Source organism: Kogia breviceps, chromosome 15 (assembly GCF_026419965.1).
Source record: "Kogia breviceps isolate mKogBre1 chromosome 15, mKogBre1 haplotype 1, whole genome shotgun sequence".
Lineage (NCBI taxonomy): Eukaryota > Metazoa > Chordata > Mammalia > Artiodactyla > Physeteridae > Kogia > Kogia breviceps.
In genome coordinates this window covers 70,196,779-70,215,421 of record NC_081324.1, presented here as the reverse complement: position 1 = coordinate 70,215,421, position 18,643 = coordinate 70,196,779, and the positions used below count along the sequence as shown (strand labels likewise).

The window sequence follows — 18,643 nt, the reverse complement described above, 5'->3', positions numbered from 1 at the left end:
CTGAGCCCGTGTGCCACAACTACTGAAACCCGCGCGCCTAGAGCCCAAGCTCCACAACGAGAAGCCACCGCAATGAGAAGCCCGTGCACCGCAATGAAGAGTAGCCCCCACTCGCTGCAACTAGAGAAAGCCCACATGCAGCAACGAAGACCCAATGCAGCCAAAAATAAATAAATAAATTTATTTATTTATTTATTTAAAAAAAATAAAAATAAAACAGTGGTACCATTCTCATAAGGTCAATGAGACCAGGACTGTGAAGAACCCACAGATTTTTGTTTTATTTAATTTATTTATTTTTGGCTGTGTTGGGTCTTCGTTGCTGTGTGAGGGCTTTCTCCAGTTGCGGCGAGCAGGGGCCACTCTTCATCGTGGTGCGCGGGCCTCTCACTATCGTGGCCTCTCTTGTTGCGGAGCACAGGCTCCAGAGGCGCAGGCTCAGAAGTTGTGGCTCATGGGATTAGCTGCTCCGTGGCATGCGGAATCTTCCCAGACCAGGGCTCAAACCCGTGTCCTCTGCATTGGTGGGCAGATTCCCAACCACTGCGCCACCAGGGAAGCCCAGAACCCATAGATTTTGGCTGCTATTATTATCTTATGATCTTGCAATTCTTGACCCCTGATCTATTCATCATCCGCTGTTAGATTTCTTGCCAGACGAAAAAAGGTTGAACTGATCTCTGCTCTTTCTCCCCAGTTTCTTTTGTGAAAAATGTACAATATCAATGGGCTGGAGCCTCCAAGCCTCAGGTGGGGACAGGGAGAAAAACCCAAATCTACTACACACTCTGGTCAAGTGAGTTGCAGCCAACACACACACGACTTCACACCAAGGAGGAGGCTTTCAGCCTGAATCCTCATCCCTGTGCTGCCATCTTAGCCCAGGTCTCGCAAACCTCTGCCAGGACCACTGCCTGGGCCTCCTCACAGAGCCCCCTCTTCCGCTGTGGCTCCCCGCCAACTCTGCACATGAGCAAAATGGTCTTCTACGCTTCTCCCCGGGTCATACCCTCTCTACACAAACCCACGGCCTCTTCTCAAACTATACTCCCCACTCTCTCCCCGCTTCAGCCCACAAAACCTCTCGTATCCTCGTGGGTGCCCTGCTGCCTCCCATCCAGGGCCTTTGCTTACTTGTGCCTCCCCTACCAGCCAATCTTCCCTGACCTCCCAGAATAGGTCATACTCCCTAAAATGTGTTCCCTCTCAGGTCCTAAATCAATGACACCCTTCCACTGTGTGAGCCTGTCTCCATCCACTAGAGTCTGGGCTCCTGGAAGGCAAGGACTGGGTCGACAGCACAAGGCTTAATATACATAACTGCTCACTTGACACCCACTGATGCTCAGCCAGTCAGAGAGCAGCACTCTAACCTAAAGCGGAACTGGGCTCCCGAGCTGATGTCGCAGCTAAGGGACTCAGTGAGGCAGGAGAGAAATGTACTCAGTGGGGTAGCTCCCCAGCTCCTGGGAGGCAGCCCGTGCCAGCCATACCGTTTGCCCCCAAAGCTGGGCCTCTCTTCATCCGAGTCTCGCTCTGCCCACACTCCGTAGGTGGCCTCTTCCTTGGTCTGCCAGTGGCGCTGCCGGTTGGGGTTGAATTCATTCTGGAGATCCCAGTCGGTGATCTCAAAGTTCTCCCGCTCGTCCTCATCGTCCATGTGGCCTTGGCCTTCCCCGTCCCGGTACAAGTGGGACAGTGACATGCCCTGTCACTAAAGGAAGGGATAACAAAAGGTAGAGTCTGTGACAAGTTCTGGGAGCAGCAGGCAGGCTTCCCTGTGAGTTCCCACTCCTCGCTGCCTTCAGACCTTCCTCCAAACTAAAATTCACTAACATCATTGTTACAATTCAATAAAGCAGACACTAAAAACATATTGTAGAAAACAGGTACTAAAACAGGTGGAACCAAAGACCAGTCCCAACAGTCCATGGGATTCTTAAGCATTTATTTCCTTGTCAATGTCGTAAAACATCACACACACTAACCACATAAAAACAACTAAGGAAGTATGTTGTTCTATGTATCATTGCCTCAGAAATGAGGTAGACATCTTCCTGGACCCCAGATTTTATTAGTTTTTTTCTATTGTCGAGTAAAGAGTTTCATCTGGACCTCTGACAGTCGCAGCACAGTGAGTTTTTTTCGAAGACGCTTTCTGAAACACATTATTTGATGAGAACCTCATCAAATGAGCCTTAGTTTTCCTCACAAAACATGAACCTCTTCTGAGGCGCCAGAAGGCCGTAGTAATTATGAACACGACCTTAACAGTACACAGCTGTGAAGTGGAATGCAGACATCATCTCAGGGTAGCTAGGTGATGAGATTCAGCTGTCTCTTAAGTGGACTAACTGCAGTACCAACCTTACAGCATGCTTGTAAGGCAGATTCAACGAGATGGTGCTTTAAAATCACTTAGCTCACAATAAGTGCTCAAGGAAGAGCTTGTTATGGTAATCCCATGATTAGGTTCATAGCCCTTCCTATTACTGGATTCGGGAAAGAGCCGAGCAAAGTGACTGTGAAACCAGCTGCTAAAATCACAGCCCGAGTTCAAATCTCCACTCTACCAGGTACTCAGTGTATGAGTATTAAATGCAGATGAAGTGCCACGCATGGGTCACCACACAGCAATACATTCAATATATGACAGCACTGTGATTTGCCCCTAGCAGTTGCTGCAAACAGCCTTCAGGGACGGGGGCTGGCTACTTCCCCAGGCGGTGTTAAACTCTGGTCAGCTCTGTTTGAAAGTTTTCCCTGCTTACTCTACTCACTGGCGCACTAGTTGGGTGCTGCCGGTCCCAGCCTCACCCAGGAGCGCAAAAGATGGAAACATTCTCAGAGGAGGCGGGGAGTCCCAGATACATGGGAGTCACTAACACCGCTGCCTCGCTGGGCACAGAGCATGGGGATAACCACATAGTTGTCACGAGTTATAGAGCCCCCGGGGGGTGCTAAGCACTCGCTGGACGCTTCAGGCCGATAATCTCAAGTAGGCATCAAGACACTTCTACGAGGAAGGTACTACTAGCGTCCTCAAACTTCGGATTAAGTAAAATGAGGCTAAGTTAAATAATTTGTCCTAGGTTCCACGGCTGGCGGGGCTCGAAACCAGGTGGGCCTGAAGCCAGGGCTCGGGTGTCTCCCTGCCACGCTGTCCAGGCCCCGCGGCGGAGACTTGGTGCCTAACTCGGCCCAGGCCCCAACTGCCCGGTGACCCCGAGCGGCCCGCCCCTCTCCCCGCCTCGGCAGAGCAGTCTGCGAAAGGGAAGCGCAACTGGCGAGGCCGAGGCCCACCTCCCCCGAACCGGAGCCCCCACTCCCACTAGCACTGAATCCCCCGAGTCCCCTGCCCACTCCCGGGCCCCCCTCACCTCTCTCCTGCTCAGCGTAACAAACACAACTGCCCGCTCCGAGATAGAAGCGCGTCGCTTCGGGGCCGGAACCCGGATGTGCCGGGACAGGCGCGCCGGAAATGACGTTTCTCCACAGCGGAAATGTCGCGCCGGTTACCATGGCAGCAAGGGAACGCTAGGGCGGCGTGGATCTAGAATGGCTGAGCTACTAGGGAGGGTTTTCAGGGCCCGGAATGGCGGAGGGCTGATTTCCCTGTCGCGCCCGCTTCGTGGCGACGCCCAGCCTGTGACGACGGGTGTGGACGTCGTCGAGCCACCCTAGCCTAGGGAGACTCCTTTGCCAGCCTAAGATTTTAAATCTGCAAAATGGGGATATAGGACTAGCTCATGGCATAGCTGTTGTGTGAGACATCTGCGGGGGGCGGGGGGCGAGTTAGAGGTGGGGACGGGACATGGCATTCAAATAGGAATAATGAAGGTCAAGACTGTCTCCTGGATCTTTGGGTCTCTCAGTATAAGTACCGTCGTGGACACAGATCAGTTGCCTTATACAGGTGTTTGAGGGAGTGAAGGAATGAATGGGCAAACTCTAGAACTCCCAAGTATTCCCGCCAGAAAATCTTTCTATTCTCTTCCTTTCCACCAGGTTGGTAAATAAATCCATTCAATGATCTAATAAAAATGTACTGAGGGCCTACACTGTGCTAGGCTCCAGAGATCCAGGGGAAAAAGAGGCACCAGGCACTCCCAGGGAATACTTCACCAGCTCTGGACTCTGTGGGTACACAGAGTCCAGAGTTCCGATCTCAGCTCTGCCACTTACCAACTGTGGACCTCGGGCAAGGCATTAATTACATGTTAAGCCTCAGTTTTCTCTTCTGAAAAACGGCTGAGATAAAATATGTAAGCAATTAAAACTGTACCTGGTATGTAACAGGTGATAACGGAGTGTTAGCTGCTAATTTTTGCTTTGTTTTCTCTCACTCTCTCTCTCTCTGTAAGATGAAAAGATCCAGGAGGAATTGTCAGAGTATACACAGAGCACTGGACTTGGAGTCAAAAGACTTGGGTCTAAGTTCCCATGGTTGTTATTAATTAAACGAGAACCTACATGAAGCCAATTACATGACAGCCTCTTGAGAACAGGGACTGTGACTTAATGGTCTCTGTATCCCAGTGACATGTCCAGTCCATGTGCCTTACACATAGACACACACTACATAGTATGTACTCAGGAAAGAATCTGGAAAGTGAGGTTTTAGTAGAGAAGAAGGCGGGGGAGAGAGTCTTACAGACTGAAAAGTCCACTTCGGAGCAGAGTGAGGGAAACACGGAGACAAGATAAACCATGCTGAGCCTGGGCCTGAAAATGTATATGCTTCTATTTATAGGTCAAAGTCAAAAATAAAAATAAGCCTGGCTTCTCAGTAGCTATGTCCATAGCTTTACAGCAGATTTTATGGATCTGAGTTACTTTGCTCTTGATGGACTGATGCTAGTGGATTTGTTTCACCAAATGGACCCTACCATGTGGCTTCTGGAAAAGGAAACCTTCTGGATGGTTGTGGGGTCATTGAGAATACAGGCTCTGATCAAGTGTGCGTCCCCTAGAATGGGGCGAATGGAAATCACGTGATAGGATGTCCTGAGAAGATCGACGCATCACTCCTGTGATTTCCTGCCAAGCTGCATAACCTGAATGGAATCATGAGGATACAGAAGGCAAACCCCATTAAAGGGACTTCTACAAAACAAACGGTCTGTCACCTTCAAAAGTGCCAAGGTCATGAAAATGAAAGACCCTACAACTCTTCCAGACTGAAGGTGACTAAAGAGACATGACAACTAAATGCAACACATGACTCTGAACTGGATCTTTTTGCTATAAAGGAAGTTATTGGGGCAGCTGTCAAAACTTAAATGGGGCCTGAGGTTTCCATGGTAGTGATGTGTCCATGTTCATTTCCTGATTTTGATGGTTGTCCTGTGGTTACGATGGAGAATGTCATTGTTTGTTGGAGATACTGAAGTATTTGGTGCGGGGTGGAGGGGCATCACACAGGCAACTAAATCTCAAATGATTAAGATAAATAATGTTTTCTCTATGTACTTAGAATTTTTTTAAAGTGAAGGTTCTGGAGTAAAACTTTAGGGATCCAAATCTCCACTTTGCTGCTTCCTAGATATGGGACCTGGAGCAGGTTGCTTTGCTTCCCTACACCTCAGTTTTCCCACCTCTGAAATGGAGATAACGATAGCACTGCTCTAAAAAGGTGGTTCCCAGGACCAAAATAAAAAGGGGGAAGGCTAATTAATGCATGTAAAGCCCCTGGCATAGTAAGATCTTCTTAAATGGTTGTGGCCCTTTTCATTTAAAAGACCCAATCTCATATCTCTGCATAGATGGTCTCTAGCCTCAAAGATAGTGGGTTTTCCAGATTTTTGGACTCAAATGCACAGCCTCAGGAAAAGCAAGGAGAGAGGTGGCCAGAGGTGTAGTTTCAGGATCTCATACCCAGCCTGGTCTCCTGGCACTGCCCAGATAAACCCTTGACTTGGGACCCAGGGACATCCAGGCCCATGTCTAGATTCCCAGTGAGGTGCTCAGACATGTAGCCTTCCCAGGAGGGGGGTGCCAGGCAGTAAGGTTCCTCAGCAGAAGCCTGGCAGGGCTCTCGGACAACCATTGGTCCACCCCTCCCTTCTCACAGAAGAGGCAACAGAGGAGGCCATGCCACAGGGGAGGTACCAGGGCCACACAGAGGACTGAAGGACACAGTCAGACCAGTCCTTTCTCTGCTACACGGTACATGCACCCACCCACATCGTTTCTGTCCGCTTAACTTGAGCTAATACTTATAGAGTGACTACTGTCTGTTCAGGGTCACAAAGACCTCTGCATATGTCATCTCTTCGATTCCTCAACCTTCCAAGGTCGTTTCTAAGCCGAGTCCACACTCCTAATCACCCCTTAGGCAGCTCACACCATGCAGCACTGTTTCCACATTGCCTTCAAAAGATCTGGAGGGGAAAATCCTCACTCAGTTACAACTTTAAATAGGTTGGTACCATAGAAACAATCTGTAAGTGGCATTTCAAAGATGATATATTTGAAGCCTAGCACAAGTACCTTTTCTGGGACACTGACATTCTACAGTTGCACATGGCTTAGTCTTATTTTGAGTTTTGTTCAAAAAATATATATATATCATGTCCTGAACTTGGCAGAATTGAAGACCCAGACCAGCTGAGATTGGCAAATTTGGTTTCCTTTTAAGTGTTTCTTACAGATGGTTTCTACCCTACTTATCTTTCAAGAATTTGTGAACACTATCCTTAGATAGAAAGCTGGGACGAGGTTCTGCAGGCCTGGGACATTATCTGTAAAGCCAAGCGTCCTCAAAAGGACACAGGTGAGGTGAGCGGAAGTGACACTGCACCAGACCCAGGCATATCCCTTAACTGCATGGCATCTACTCTGGGGGAGCCCAGCCACCATATAAGGAGCCTGCTTCACCATGCTACGAGGAAGTCCAGGCTCGCCGTGTGGAGAGGCTACATGATAATGACGCCTCCAGATCCTCCAACCATCCCAGCCCAGGCACCCACACATGTGACTGCAGGGGCCTTCAGTGGACAGAAGCCCCAGCCACCATCTGACTATGAGAACACGGAGCTCACTCTAATTAACTCCGAGAACTGAGAGATTCGACAATAAATGCTTTTAAGTCACGAAGCTGGGGGCTGTTGAGTCATGCAGCAATAGATGGGCGGAACAGCGAATGAGGCCGGATGTCTTCTGTTAACCCTTGAGGGGTGATCATGAGATTCCTGTGTCCGTGACTCCATCAACTACGCATCCCATCTCTGTCTCAAGACAAGGAGAGACGAGAGCTGCCTCACACTGCGGGCTCATCACACACCAGGCACCACTGCCCACGTCACCCATCGGCCCCTCCCAATAAACCTAGGAAGTTCTACCTTCCTCATTTTACAGATGAAGAAAACAGGGGAGCAAACCACACAGCTGGTACTCTGGCCTGACTCCAAAACTCCATACCCCACGCCACTGTGAGTAACTACCTGCCCAAAGCCTCACTACTGTCGTGGGAGCTAAGGCAAGGCAGTGTGGGTAAAGCATTTAACCCTGAAAAGATACCAAACTGTTCTGGGCCTGGTTGATCCCTAAGCATTTGAGCAGCCAAGGACGAACTCAGCAGGCTTGGAGAGTTCCAACAAACCCTGCAGGTGACAAAGAAAGGACCAGCCTGGACCAGCTCCTGGGAGCTCACCTCTGAGCCCTTGGGATGTCCTCACTAGAAGGAGTGTCTTTGAATACCTAGGACTCTGGACCACAACAGGCCATAGAGTCTATGTTAACAATGTGATTTATGGGGGGGGGTCTTGGATCACACTGTATCATTTGACCTCTGGAAGGGCTGGAGACCAAGTAACTACGGTCGGTTGCTGCATACCTTTGTGACTGATGCCAAGTAAAACATGCTGGACACTAATGCTCAGGTGAGCCTTCCTGGATGGCAATACTTCATACATGTTGTCACACATTGTTGGTGGGAGAATCACGAGTGTCTGTGAGACTCCACTGGGAGAGGACATCTGGGAGCTTGTGCCTGGGCTCTCCTGGACTCTGCCCTATGCGCCTTTTTCCCTTGCTGATTTTAATCCGTATCCTTTCGCTGTAATAAACTGTAACTGTGAGTCCACCAGGTTTTCTGAGTTCCGTGAGTCCTTGTAGCAAATCGCCAAACCCAAGGGTGGCCTTGGGGCTCTCTGACACAGGAGTTCAGCTGTGCCCTTGGGTGGACCTATTCTCCAGCCTTTGTTCATCATCAATCCATCTGACAAAACTTGACATGGAAGAAAAAAATCTATTCACTCTGTAAAGTAAGGCACAGACAAATGAGTCCCTGTTCAGTTTATTCAAATAATATATATATTTTTTTCTCTGTGAGTAGAACTGAGGAGAAATCAAAGAAAGCCTCATATATTAAATTCTTAAATAGATTCTTTGAATTCAAAAGTAAGGGTCAACAGGAGAGGCACGGGTGGTGGGCCTTGTCCCAGTAAACAAAGCCACCAAGGCAGTCCTTCAAATTCAGGAGGATGGCAAATCCATTTCTTAAAAAAAACTTCTCGAGGGGAAAAATATAAAATACCTAAGTTTCAAAAGCCGGACTACCTCCACGCTCTTGGTTCTCTACCCCAGACTATCCTAAGATAGAGTGTTTCAAGGTTAAGTTTTCGATGATTCAGCTTTTGCAAACATATGCAAATACATTCCTCGCGAGCAGTCCTGTTTTGGCGATTAATAGCAAGCAATATGCTTGGATTAGAGGTCCGATTTCCACTCAAATGCAAAGTTTCTTCTCTTCTGGCAACAAAGCCATTTGCAAAGATCTGAAAGGGGAGAAAACGGGTGTTAGGCCCATAGTCGCAATTCTGAAACAGATCTTGTATATTTGCATGTGTGACTGCAGGACAGATGGTCTTCATGCACTCATGTAAGCATGTGAGATTTTCTATAGCATCCAGATGGCTGGTGAGAATTTACCTTTAAAAATGTTTCTTGGGTCCTTACCCACATCTCAACCTGTCGCCACTTGACCTCAAAGATATCACTTTTCTGATTTATGAAGAGCAGATGGCAATGATTAGCTAAAGTACCCTGTCTCTGGGGCCTCATCTAAGGAGTAAAGAGAGAAATAGATCTGGCTTTCGTCAACGAGAAGGTTCAGGATTCTACTAATGAACCTGCAGAAAGAGAGAGAGGGAAATCGAGTTGGGGAAAAACCTGGAAGAAGACTGCTTTCAACGTGAGACTTCTGAGGAATTAAACGGAAGTCCTGGATCTTAGCACAACTCAAGATGGGAATGCTGACAGGCAGGGTGACTTCGTGTCTCCAGCCTCGTGGGCTGGTGCAAAGTGGATTTCAAGAAAAACTTAAAAATATGCTGATTATTTAAAAATAAGATAAGGAAACTAAAAATAGACTCGAGGCTAGGAGCACTTTTACAGTTTAAAAGAATAGGCCAAATATGCAGGCAAGTTGGTCCTGGCCTCTCTGACGCCCCCAGGTTTCCCTGAGGCTGATCAGGGAGGCTGAGGAGCATAAGGAAGTGAGCTCACTCGCCGGAGCCCTAACTCCAGTGCCCACGTCCGCCGCGAGGTCCCAGCGCTCCCAGCGATCCCACCCGGGCCGGCTCACTTCATCTCACAACCACCCTTGGAGGCGGACAGTGAAGAATCCCCATTCTCCAGATGGGGAAAACAGAGGCCAACGGGAGTTGAACCTCGAGTGAGTTCTTAAATCTTTGACTTCCCAAGTTCAGAACCTGTTTCCCTGCCCCTTGGCAAAACGTGGATGGATAAATATGCACTTAAAATCGTTTGTTAAAAGCAAACTCTGGGGGAGATGACTTTTGGTGCCTGTGTGGCCTTAGGCAAGTCAACGCCCTTCTCTGGGCTTTGGTTTTCTCCTCCGTAAAATGGGACAGTCATGTCACCTGCCTCCCAGGGATGCTGAGGGTTAAAGGAGTAACACGGGAAGAGCACTCAGCCCAGTGCAGTAGGGGTTATTCTTAGACCAGAACCGCTTGTGACTATTATTACAACGTTAATTGCTTTGGGCCAACCTGATGCTGTTTATAGAAGCTGGGTTGGTGGACAGCATTCTGTGCAAAATGGTTCTAGAATTCCCCCCATCACAACTGTCCTCTGTACCCCCTCCCCAATGCCAGATAAACCTTTTTCCGGTTGGTTCAGCATTGATCCCTGCCCACAAGCCGGATCCAGAGCTAGGAGACTAAGCCTTGATTCTATAAATAGCTCCCCAGGGAAGCTTTCCCCAGGCTGGGGCCAGGGAAACCTCCTGATGGGGCTGGGTCAGCCCACCTTGGTGGCCACTCCTCCCCAGGGAGGCTCAGGAAGGACAAGCTTTTCAGAAAAGTGACTCCTGGGCTCAGAAGTGTCGGAAGATCCCGGCAAAGTCTGCAGGCCTACCTGGAAATCATGAGCTTCCGAGGTGGGCAGAGGTGCTATTCTGGTTCACCTGGAGGAAGACAACACACAGAGAAAGGGTCACAGCCAAGTAAGTGGTGGTACGAGGGCCTCGCTGCCCTGAGGTCCAGCCCTCAGCATCACTGCATCGGGCACACTCCCTCAGCGAGTAGTTGCCGCACACCTACTATGTGCCGGGTGCTGGGGCTACTGTGAACATGAGATACACCCCATCCTATCCCCACCCAGCTCACATTCTCGTGGGGAGAGCCTGCTCGACAAACACATCCATAAGATACTATCAAGTCCAGGCAATACAGTGGGCTGATATGAGTGACTGGTGTTGGGGCTCCTTCAGATAAAGTGGTTCGGAGAGGCCACTACAGGGGGATGACATTTAAGGTGGAGTGTAATGAAAAACCTACATGCGATCTCTGCCTTGGGTTCCTGGCACCAAAGCTCCTAGAACCCTTGGAATCTCCCTAGTGAGAAAAAGCATCTTTTGTATGCAGATGAGACGACTGGTGGCTGGGGGCCCCTAGCTTCAGGATGGGGGCTTGGTTACCAAAAAGGCCAACGCATGATTAAAGGGTTGGAAATTTCAGCGCCCTCCATCCCAGCCTCTGGGGAAGGGAGGAGGCTGGAGATTAATAACCAACAGCCAATGATTTAATGCCTACTTAATGAAACCTCCATAAAAATCCATAAATGGTAGGGTTCAGGGAGTCGGGGTGGGTGAACACAGGGGGGTGCCGGGAGAGTGGTGCACCCAGAGAGGGCAGGGGAGCTCCACGCCCCTTCCCCCCTACCTCACCCTACACATCTCTTCCACTTGGCTGTTCCTGAGTTACAGCCTTTATGATAAACTGGTGATCTAGGAAGTAAAGTGTTTCCCTGAGTCCAGTGTGTTGTACTAGTGAATTACCAAACCTGAGTTGGGGGGGGTGGGCGTGGGGACCCTGCAAATGTGTAGTTGGCTGGTCAGGAAGGCAGGAAGCCTGGGCATCTGAAGTGGGGGCAGTTTTGTGGGGCTGGGCCCTTAACCTGTGGGGTCAGAGGCTATCTCTGGAAATCAGTGTCAGAATTGAACTGAATTACGCAACACCTAGTTGGTGTCCAGATAATCAGAGAATTAGTTGTTGGTGTTGGAAAACACCCCATAAGCAAAGAGCTAAAAGACGAAAACGAAGCCGGCCATGCACGGATGTGGGTAGAAAAGCATTCCCGGCACAGGGAATAGCAAAGCCCTGGGAAGGAGAGGGTGTTTGGAGTTTAGGGATTGAGTACACATTTTTGCATGAGCTGCCATTCTAATGCGTGAGCAGCTTTGGTTTGCTTGCTTCCTATCTTCCTATTTTTGGGGTTTCACGATTACCATTTTGGATGGCTACATAGTATTCTATACAATGTACACACCGCCGTTACTCAACTGTTGCCCTAAGATTGTTTCCAGGTTTTGCAATAATATCCGGCACGAGATCACGTGCACAGTGGGGGACAGTGGAGGAGAAAAGGGAAGAAAGAAGGGGTTTGACGTAATTTGTGGGGCAGCTCTCCGGAGGGTGGGACTGCTCACGATGACAGAGCATAGGCCATTCCTCTACATTTTGCTCCTAAGAGAGCAAAAAACAGTCCCAGGCCAGCTTGAATACGCCACACAGTGCAGGAGAGTGTAAACTGGTCCAACTCTTCCGAAAAGCAATTTTAACCTAGTAGTTCAAGAGTCTCAAAAAAAGACCCTCCCATGGGGAATTCCCTGGCAGTCCAGTGGTTAAGAATCCACGATTCCACTTCAAGTGGCACAGGTATGATCCCTGGTCGAGGAACTAAGATCCCACATGCAGCACGGCCAAAAAAAAAAAAAGACCCTCCCATCCTCTGATTCCACTCCTTAAAAATGTATTTGGGGACTTCCCTGGTGGTGCAGTGGTTAAGAATTCACCCGCCAATGCAGGAGACACCGGTTTGAGCCCTGGTCCGGGAGGATCCCACATGCTGCGGAGCAACTGAGCCCGTGTGCCACAACTACTGAGCCCACACTCTAGAGCCCATGAACACAACTACGGAGCCCGAGTGCCACAACTGCTGAAGCCTGTGCGCCTAGAGCCCGTGCTCCGCAACAAGAGAAGCCACCGCAATGAGAAGCCCGCGCACCGCAACGAAGAGTAGCCCCTGCTCGCCACAACTAGAGAAAGCCCACGCACAGCAATGAAAACCCGATGCAACCAAAAATAAATAAATAAATTTATATTAAAAAAATTGTATTCGAAGGGAACAATTCCATAGAGGCCCCCCCCAGCCCTCGCCCCACAGAAGAGAAGCAAAAATCAGGAAGATAGGTGCATGACATAATTTGAAATATTGCAAAATATTGCAAAAATTACATAGGGCAACAGTTAAGTAATTGGTGGCACATAATGCATTCCAGAGAAAACTATGTAGCCATCCGAAATGGCCACAGTGAGACCCCCCAAGATGGAAAAACAGTAAGAAAGTAAAACAAAGCAGCTCATACAACAGAATTGCAAGGAACACAAAAATGGATATCCAGGTGGGCAAAAAAAAAAAAGACTGTTATGTAAAAATGAAAAGAGCTTCAGATTGTGGCTAATTCCCCTTACCCCACCTCTGTCTGTTGTTCTCGTTACATCCTCTTTGGGTTAAAACAAATGAAAAATTAGTGCTGACTCATTGTGGCAATATTCTTTCACAGAGGCAAGAGATGGGTTTCTGATTCCCACAAAGGGAGTGTGGACTCATTCCCAAAGGACCAAAATCTCATTGCCCGACCCATGAGAGTCCGTGAGTTTGATGATTAAACTGGGGGTTAGCATAGGGTGGCCCAGCCTTTCCTGGCCAAGTTAAATAAAACACACACACAAACGGAAACTACTGATTGTAGCATCACTACCCTTCATGTAAAAAGGACCACTTTGGCACCAAAAGGAGGGTGCTAAAAGGTCAGTCCTGGGAGCGGTTCTTGACAAGGTTCAGGGACAGCCTCCACGGACACGCCCAGGATGCATGGGAGGCCAGCCTTTGGGGATGCGTGTGGGGACACAGGACCGTATTATGTCTACATCTGCACACATACCTGCACCACGTGACCCTCATTTTTTGGTAGACGGATGAAATTTTTGTGCTGGGTTGGGAACTGCCACTTTATACTTTTTTATTTTGGCCACACGGTGCGGCACGCGGAACTTCCCTGACCAGGGACCGAACCCACGCCCCCTGCAGTGAAAACACGGAATCTTAACCACTGGACCGCCAGGGAAGTCTGGGAACTGCCACTTTAAATGAAGCTGAATTTAAGGCGAGAGGCAGAAAGTCTGACAGAAAGTCCCCACTAGGTCCCTCCAACTGCTTTCAAGCCAGGGGACAAGGAAGGGGCTCAGGCTGAAGGGCTACTGAGATGTGGCCCCCGGTGGATCAGACACTTGAGAGCCTCTGGCCGGAATCCCACCCCCACCCAATTTTCTGATGGGCAAACCATCAACCGTATGAGAGAAGTGAAGTGTTCAAGGGCACAGAGGAAGCTAGTGGTGCCGCAGAATTCCCCCTGGGGCTTCTGACCTGAAGATAGCCTTTCAGATTGGCTGGTGTTCTATAGTCCCCTTTCAAGACCTAGGAGAGAAAAAATTATCGCTCTTGTAGAAATGATCAAAAAATAAAATTTAGTCCATCACTTGCACACCCACCCATCCATCCGGGTACCCACCCATCCACCCTCCCATGCATCTACCTCTCCATCCACCCACACCCCCCCATCCACCCTCCCATGCACGCCCCCCATCTACCCTGCCGCCCACCTACCCACCCGTTCATCCATCTATCCACCCAACCCACCCATCCACTTATCTATGTATCCATAGATACATCCATGTATCCATCCTACAAACATGTATTAATAAGCTCCTCTAATTCCGGGCATTATTCGAAGCTCGGAGGTGGGGAGGGGGTTGGGGGCCATTACAACATTGCCCAGACAATTAGAAGTTCCATCCTCCTGGAGCTTCCATTCTGGAGTGGGGAGGGCCAGACAATCCACAAGTGACAACAGACACAGTTAAACAAGAACATATCAAACCATGGGAAGTACTACAAGGAAAGTATGTGATTAGGAGTGGCCAGGGGGCTTCTTCTGAATGGGTGGTCAGAAAGGGCCCCTTGGAACGCATGGCCTTTGTGCTGAGACCTGAGTGACGAGGAAATCCTGCCAGGCTAAGCTCTGAAGGAGAAGCGTTCCAGCCAGAGGGCACAGGGAGGACAAAGGCCCTGAGGTGGGAACCAGAAAATTCCAGGCCTTTCCACCATCTCTCGAAATACAAGGCACTGGATAGACCAGCACTGTCCAACAGAATATAATGTGAACCTAGTCTGTAATTTAAAATTTTCTAGTAGCCACATTAAAAAAAAAAGTGAAACAGATGAAATTAATTCTAGTGGGTTTTTTTTTTTTTTTTTTTTCTGGCCACACCAAGCAGCTTGTGGGATCTTAGCTCCCCAACCAGGGATTGAACCTGGACCTTCAGCAGTGAAAGCATGGAGTCCTAACCACTGGACCGCCAGGGAATTCCCTCTAGTGGTATTTTTTATTTAACCTGATATAGCTAAAATATTAATACTTCAACATGTAATTGATGGGGTTCAGGGCAGGTCGCCCCCAAATCCACCACTTTGGCATATTCATTATTTTGAATTAAAGTTATTTAAGAAACAGCCGGTGCCAGAAGGACACTCTGACCCTCCTTTGTGCCCTTGAGAGCAGGGAATAAATCTCCCAGGTGAAAGGTACCCTCCCTGCAACAGGAGGTAGAGAGCCATCCTTATCACCAGAGATGGAGAAATCGGGGCCAAGAGGGCTGTGTACACAAACCTTGTTACTACTTCAGTAATTTACTACCCCAAGCCCAAATGTCTTTGTCTTATCCGTACTTCACAAATGGGTTCTTTCTTCATCTAAAAGGCATGAAAGATGCCTGCTTTGGCCCCTTCTTATGAGTCTCCTGTTTTTATGAGCCCCTGTATGTACGATATTAAATTTGTTTTCTCTCCTATTAATCTGCCTTACGTCAATTTCATTATCAGACCAGCCAAAGAACCTAGAAGGGAAAAAGGGAAAAGTTTTCCTTCCCTATGTAATCAATATAAAAATGATTAAGGAGAAGTTTTACATGCTTTTTTGGGGTACGAAGACCTCAAAATCCAGTGTGTGTTTCACACTTACACGGCACCTTTCAATTTGGACTCATCACATTTCACATTTCACTGGTCACATTTCAGTGGCCACACAAGCCTAGTGGCTTTAATGAACAGCATAGGTAGAGACAGTTACATTAGCACTGGGATCCTTACACACACACACACACACACACACACACACACACGCACACCCTTGTGGCTTTCAACGAGGGGACTTATCTTTGTAGTTATAGCAAAACCACTGTGAAGACTAAACAAGGTGTCTGGCACTTGTTAAAACTTGTGGAACCCCCAAGGAGTAAAGCTCTTTTGTTTTGTTTTTGTTTTTCCTTTTTTTGCTTTCTTGATTTTACTTTCCAAGTACACAGGGTCACAAAACTAGAGCAAGTTTTTGGCTTCTTTTAAACCACATTTAGTTCTCACAAATGTAAAAATCTGCACTGTTGGATATCTAAGCCAGAAACTTGAAATACAAAAAATCATTTTTGAAAGTGACCCTATCAATTCTCTACTTGCATAGATAGATGAAGTGTCAAAATATCTCTTCTCAGTAGTACAAGTGTTATTTGTCACAAAAATTCAGTTAGGGATGAGAACAAGTGAATCAGGGGACTGTGGTTCCCTTAACACTTGTGTCATTAAATAAGTTAGTAGAAAACAGAGTTTTTCTTCGGGGAGTAAACCTCTTTGGAAGAAACCCAGAGACATCTTCTGTTTTAAATAAACAGCAGAGCTCCAAAGAGCTGTTCTTACCCATCACTGCTCATCAGAATTTTTTTTATACAACACCCAAGGTCAGGCCTTACTCTGGGAGCTTCTGACCCATAGTCTAGGACCTGCCAGGGGCCTCTGCCTTTTAGAGAGACTTCAGAGGAGCTGCTGCTGGGTCCCTGGCTAAGAAAGCAGGTAAGGAGAGGCCAGCTTTCTCTGATGCTCTCATCCTGTCCCAGCCAACCCTTCTGAGAAGCATTTGGGGGCTGGATTTCAAGGTCATCACCAGCTGCTGCTGCTTCTTTTTAATCCCGTTAATGAATTTTTTTAAAAAAATAAATTTATTTATTTATTTTTGGCTGTGTTGGGTCTTCATTGCTGCATGCGGGCTTTCTCTAGTTGCGGTGAGTGGGGGCCTACTCTTCGATGCGGTGCATGGGCTTCTCATTGCGGTGGCTTCTCTGGTCGTGGAGCACGTGCTCTAGGCACGCAGGCTTCAGTAGCTGTGGCACGGGCTCAGTAGTTGTGGCGCACGGGCTCTAGAGCGCAGGCTCAGTAGTTGTGGCACACGGGCTTAGTTGCTCCGCGACATGTGGGATCTTCCCGGACCACAGCTCAAACCCGTGTCCCCTGCATTGGCATGTGGATTCTTAACCACTGTGCCACCAGGGAAGTCCCTAATCTCGTTAATGAATTTTTTATTATGAAATATAGCATATATACAGGAAAGTATATAAAGCACCTAAGTACAGTTTAAAGAATAATAACTATTATTAGTTAACATTAAAATTAATAATAAAAATATTTAAAACAAAAATAATAAAATCATAAAAATAAGCCACATCCAGGTTGCCAACACCCACACTCTCCATGCACTCTGGGTATCTACCTTGGATCCCTGAGTATTCCCACAAGTAGATGTTTACAAAATCAACTGATGTCGGGGGAAGAGGAAGTAATGAGACCTATAGATGGGCTTGCATTTCAAGGACAAGGGCAGAGCCGCCTACGCTCAGTGTTAGTAAATTCTCTCTGTTACAAAGAAAGCTTGTGGGAATTCCCTGGTGGTCCAGTGGTTAAGACTCTGCACTTCCAATGCAGGGGACATAGGTTCGAGCCCTGATCAGGGAACTAAGATCCCACATGTCGCACGGCGTGCCAAAAAATAGAAAAAGAAAGAGAGAGAGAGAGAGAGAAAGAAAGCAAGCTTGTACATGTTAAGGACTTGTTGGCATCAAATGGAGTCTTTCTCCTTGAGTCCATTGAAGAACTAAAGGAGAATAAAGAGTAATGACTCTCTCCCTTTCTGATTCAATACAAGAACTGTTGGGTTGGGAGGGGGGAGGTGAAATGGGTGAAGGGAGTCAAGATAATAAAAAAATAAATAACCCACAGGGATGTAATGTACAGCACGGTGATTATAGTCGGTAATATTGTACTGCATATGTTGTAAATTTGTATGGTGACAGACAGTGGGTAACTAGACTCAAACTGTGGTGATCGTTTTGCCATGTGCACAAATATCAAATCGTTCTGTCGTACACCTGAAACTACAATAATATAGTAAGTCAGTTATAAGGCAATAAAAAAAAGAGAAAGAAAAAAAAGAACTGTTTACTTTCTAAAATCAGCATGTGCTCAGAAATGCCAAACTCGGGTTTCCCTGGTGGCGCAGTGGTAAAGAATCCGCCTGCCAGTGCAGGGGACATGGGTTCGAGCCCTGGTCCAGGAAGATCCCACATGCCGCGGAGCAACTAAACACGTGCGCAACAACTACTGAGCCTGCGCTCTACAGCCCACGAGCCACAACCACTGAAGCCCATGCACCTACAGCCCGTGCTCCGCAACAAGAGAAGCCACTGCAATGAGAAGCCCGCGCACCGCAAGAAAAGTAGCCCCTGCTCGCCACAACTAGAGAAAGCCCGTGCGCAGCAGTGAAGACCCAATGCAGCCAAAAATAAATAAATTAAATAAATAAATTTAAGATGAGTGCCCTTTCTTCTCTACTTCAACAGACCAAACACAAAGTAGTTCTCTGAAAGCAGAATCAGAGGACTTTAGAATTAATTTAAAAAAAAAAAAAAGAAAAGAAAAAAGAAATGCCAAACTCAGCTTAAATTAAAACTCTGGGTCTCAATGACATAAGGGATAGAAGGGCTCTTCCTCAGGCCTGGGTCCCATTTTCAGATATTTTCATTAACTTAGTGTCTCTGAGGAAGCCAGAACACAGCAACCAGAGTAATGGAGAAGCTGTGGCAGTGACATGTAAATAATATCGACTTGGTTAACTGCTCCACCCGGGATTAGCCTACTTGTATGCTCCAAAAACATCTTCTCAGAGTCATTT

The 18,643-nt window shown here is 47.8% G+C and overlaps 2 protein-coding genes across 9 annotated transcripts in view; both read right to left on the bottom strand.

The window, feature by feature from the left end:
• TFIP11 (tuftelin interacting protein 11) overlaps positions 1-3,483 on the bottom strand; it is a 32,563-nt gene extending 29,080 nt beyond the window's left edge. Inside the window, exons 1-2 of one of the 2 annotated variants that reach the window (XM_059039505.2) lie at positions 3,381-3,483; positions 1,494-1,714 (exon numbers count right to left, since the gene is read on the bottom strand). In XM_059039505.2, coding sequence (XP_058895488.1) covers positions 1,494-1,705 — 212 coding nt within the window. In that variant the 5' untranslated portion in view covers positions 1,706-1,714; positions 3,381-3,483. The remainder of the gene's footprint in view (positions 1-1,493; positions 1,715-3,380) is intronic. The other variant, XM_067015167.1, reaches the window with a different exon arrangement.
• Positions 3,484-8,283: 4,800 nt separating this feature from the next.
• TPST2 (tyrosylprotein sulfotransferase 2) overlaps positions 8,284-18,643 on the bottom strand; it is a 59,300-nt gene continuing 48,940 nt past the window's right edge. For 5 of the 7 annotated variants that reach the window (XM_059039515.2, XM_067016128.1, XM_059039517.2 and 2 more), the window contains 3 exons: positions 13,957-14,007; positions 10,384-10,432; positions 8,284-8,780 (listed from right to left, as the gene is read on the bottom strand). In XM_059039515.2, the coding sequence (XP_058895498.1) occupies positions 10,391-10,432; positions 13,957-14,007 (93 nt within the window). In that variant the 3' untranslated portion in view covers positions 8,284-8,780; positions 10,384-10,390. The remainder of the gene's footprint in view (positions 8,781-10,383; positions 10,433-13,956; positions 14,008-18,643) is intronic. The other 2 variants (XM_067016129.1, XM_067016130.1) reach the window with 1 other exon arrangement.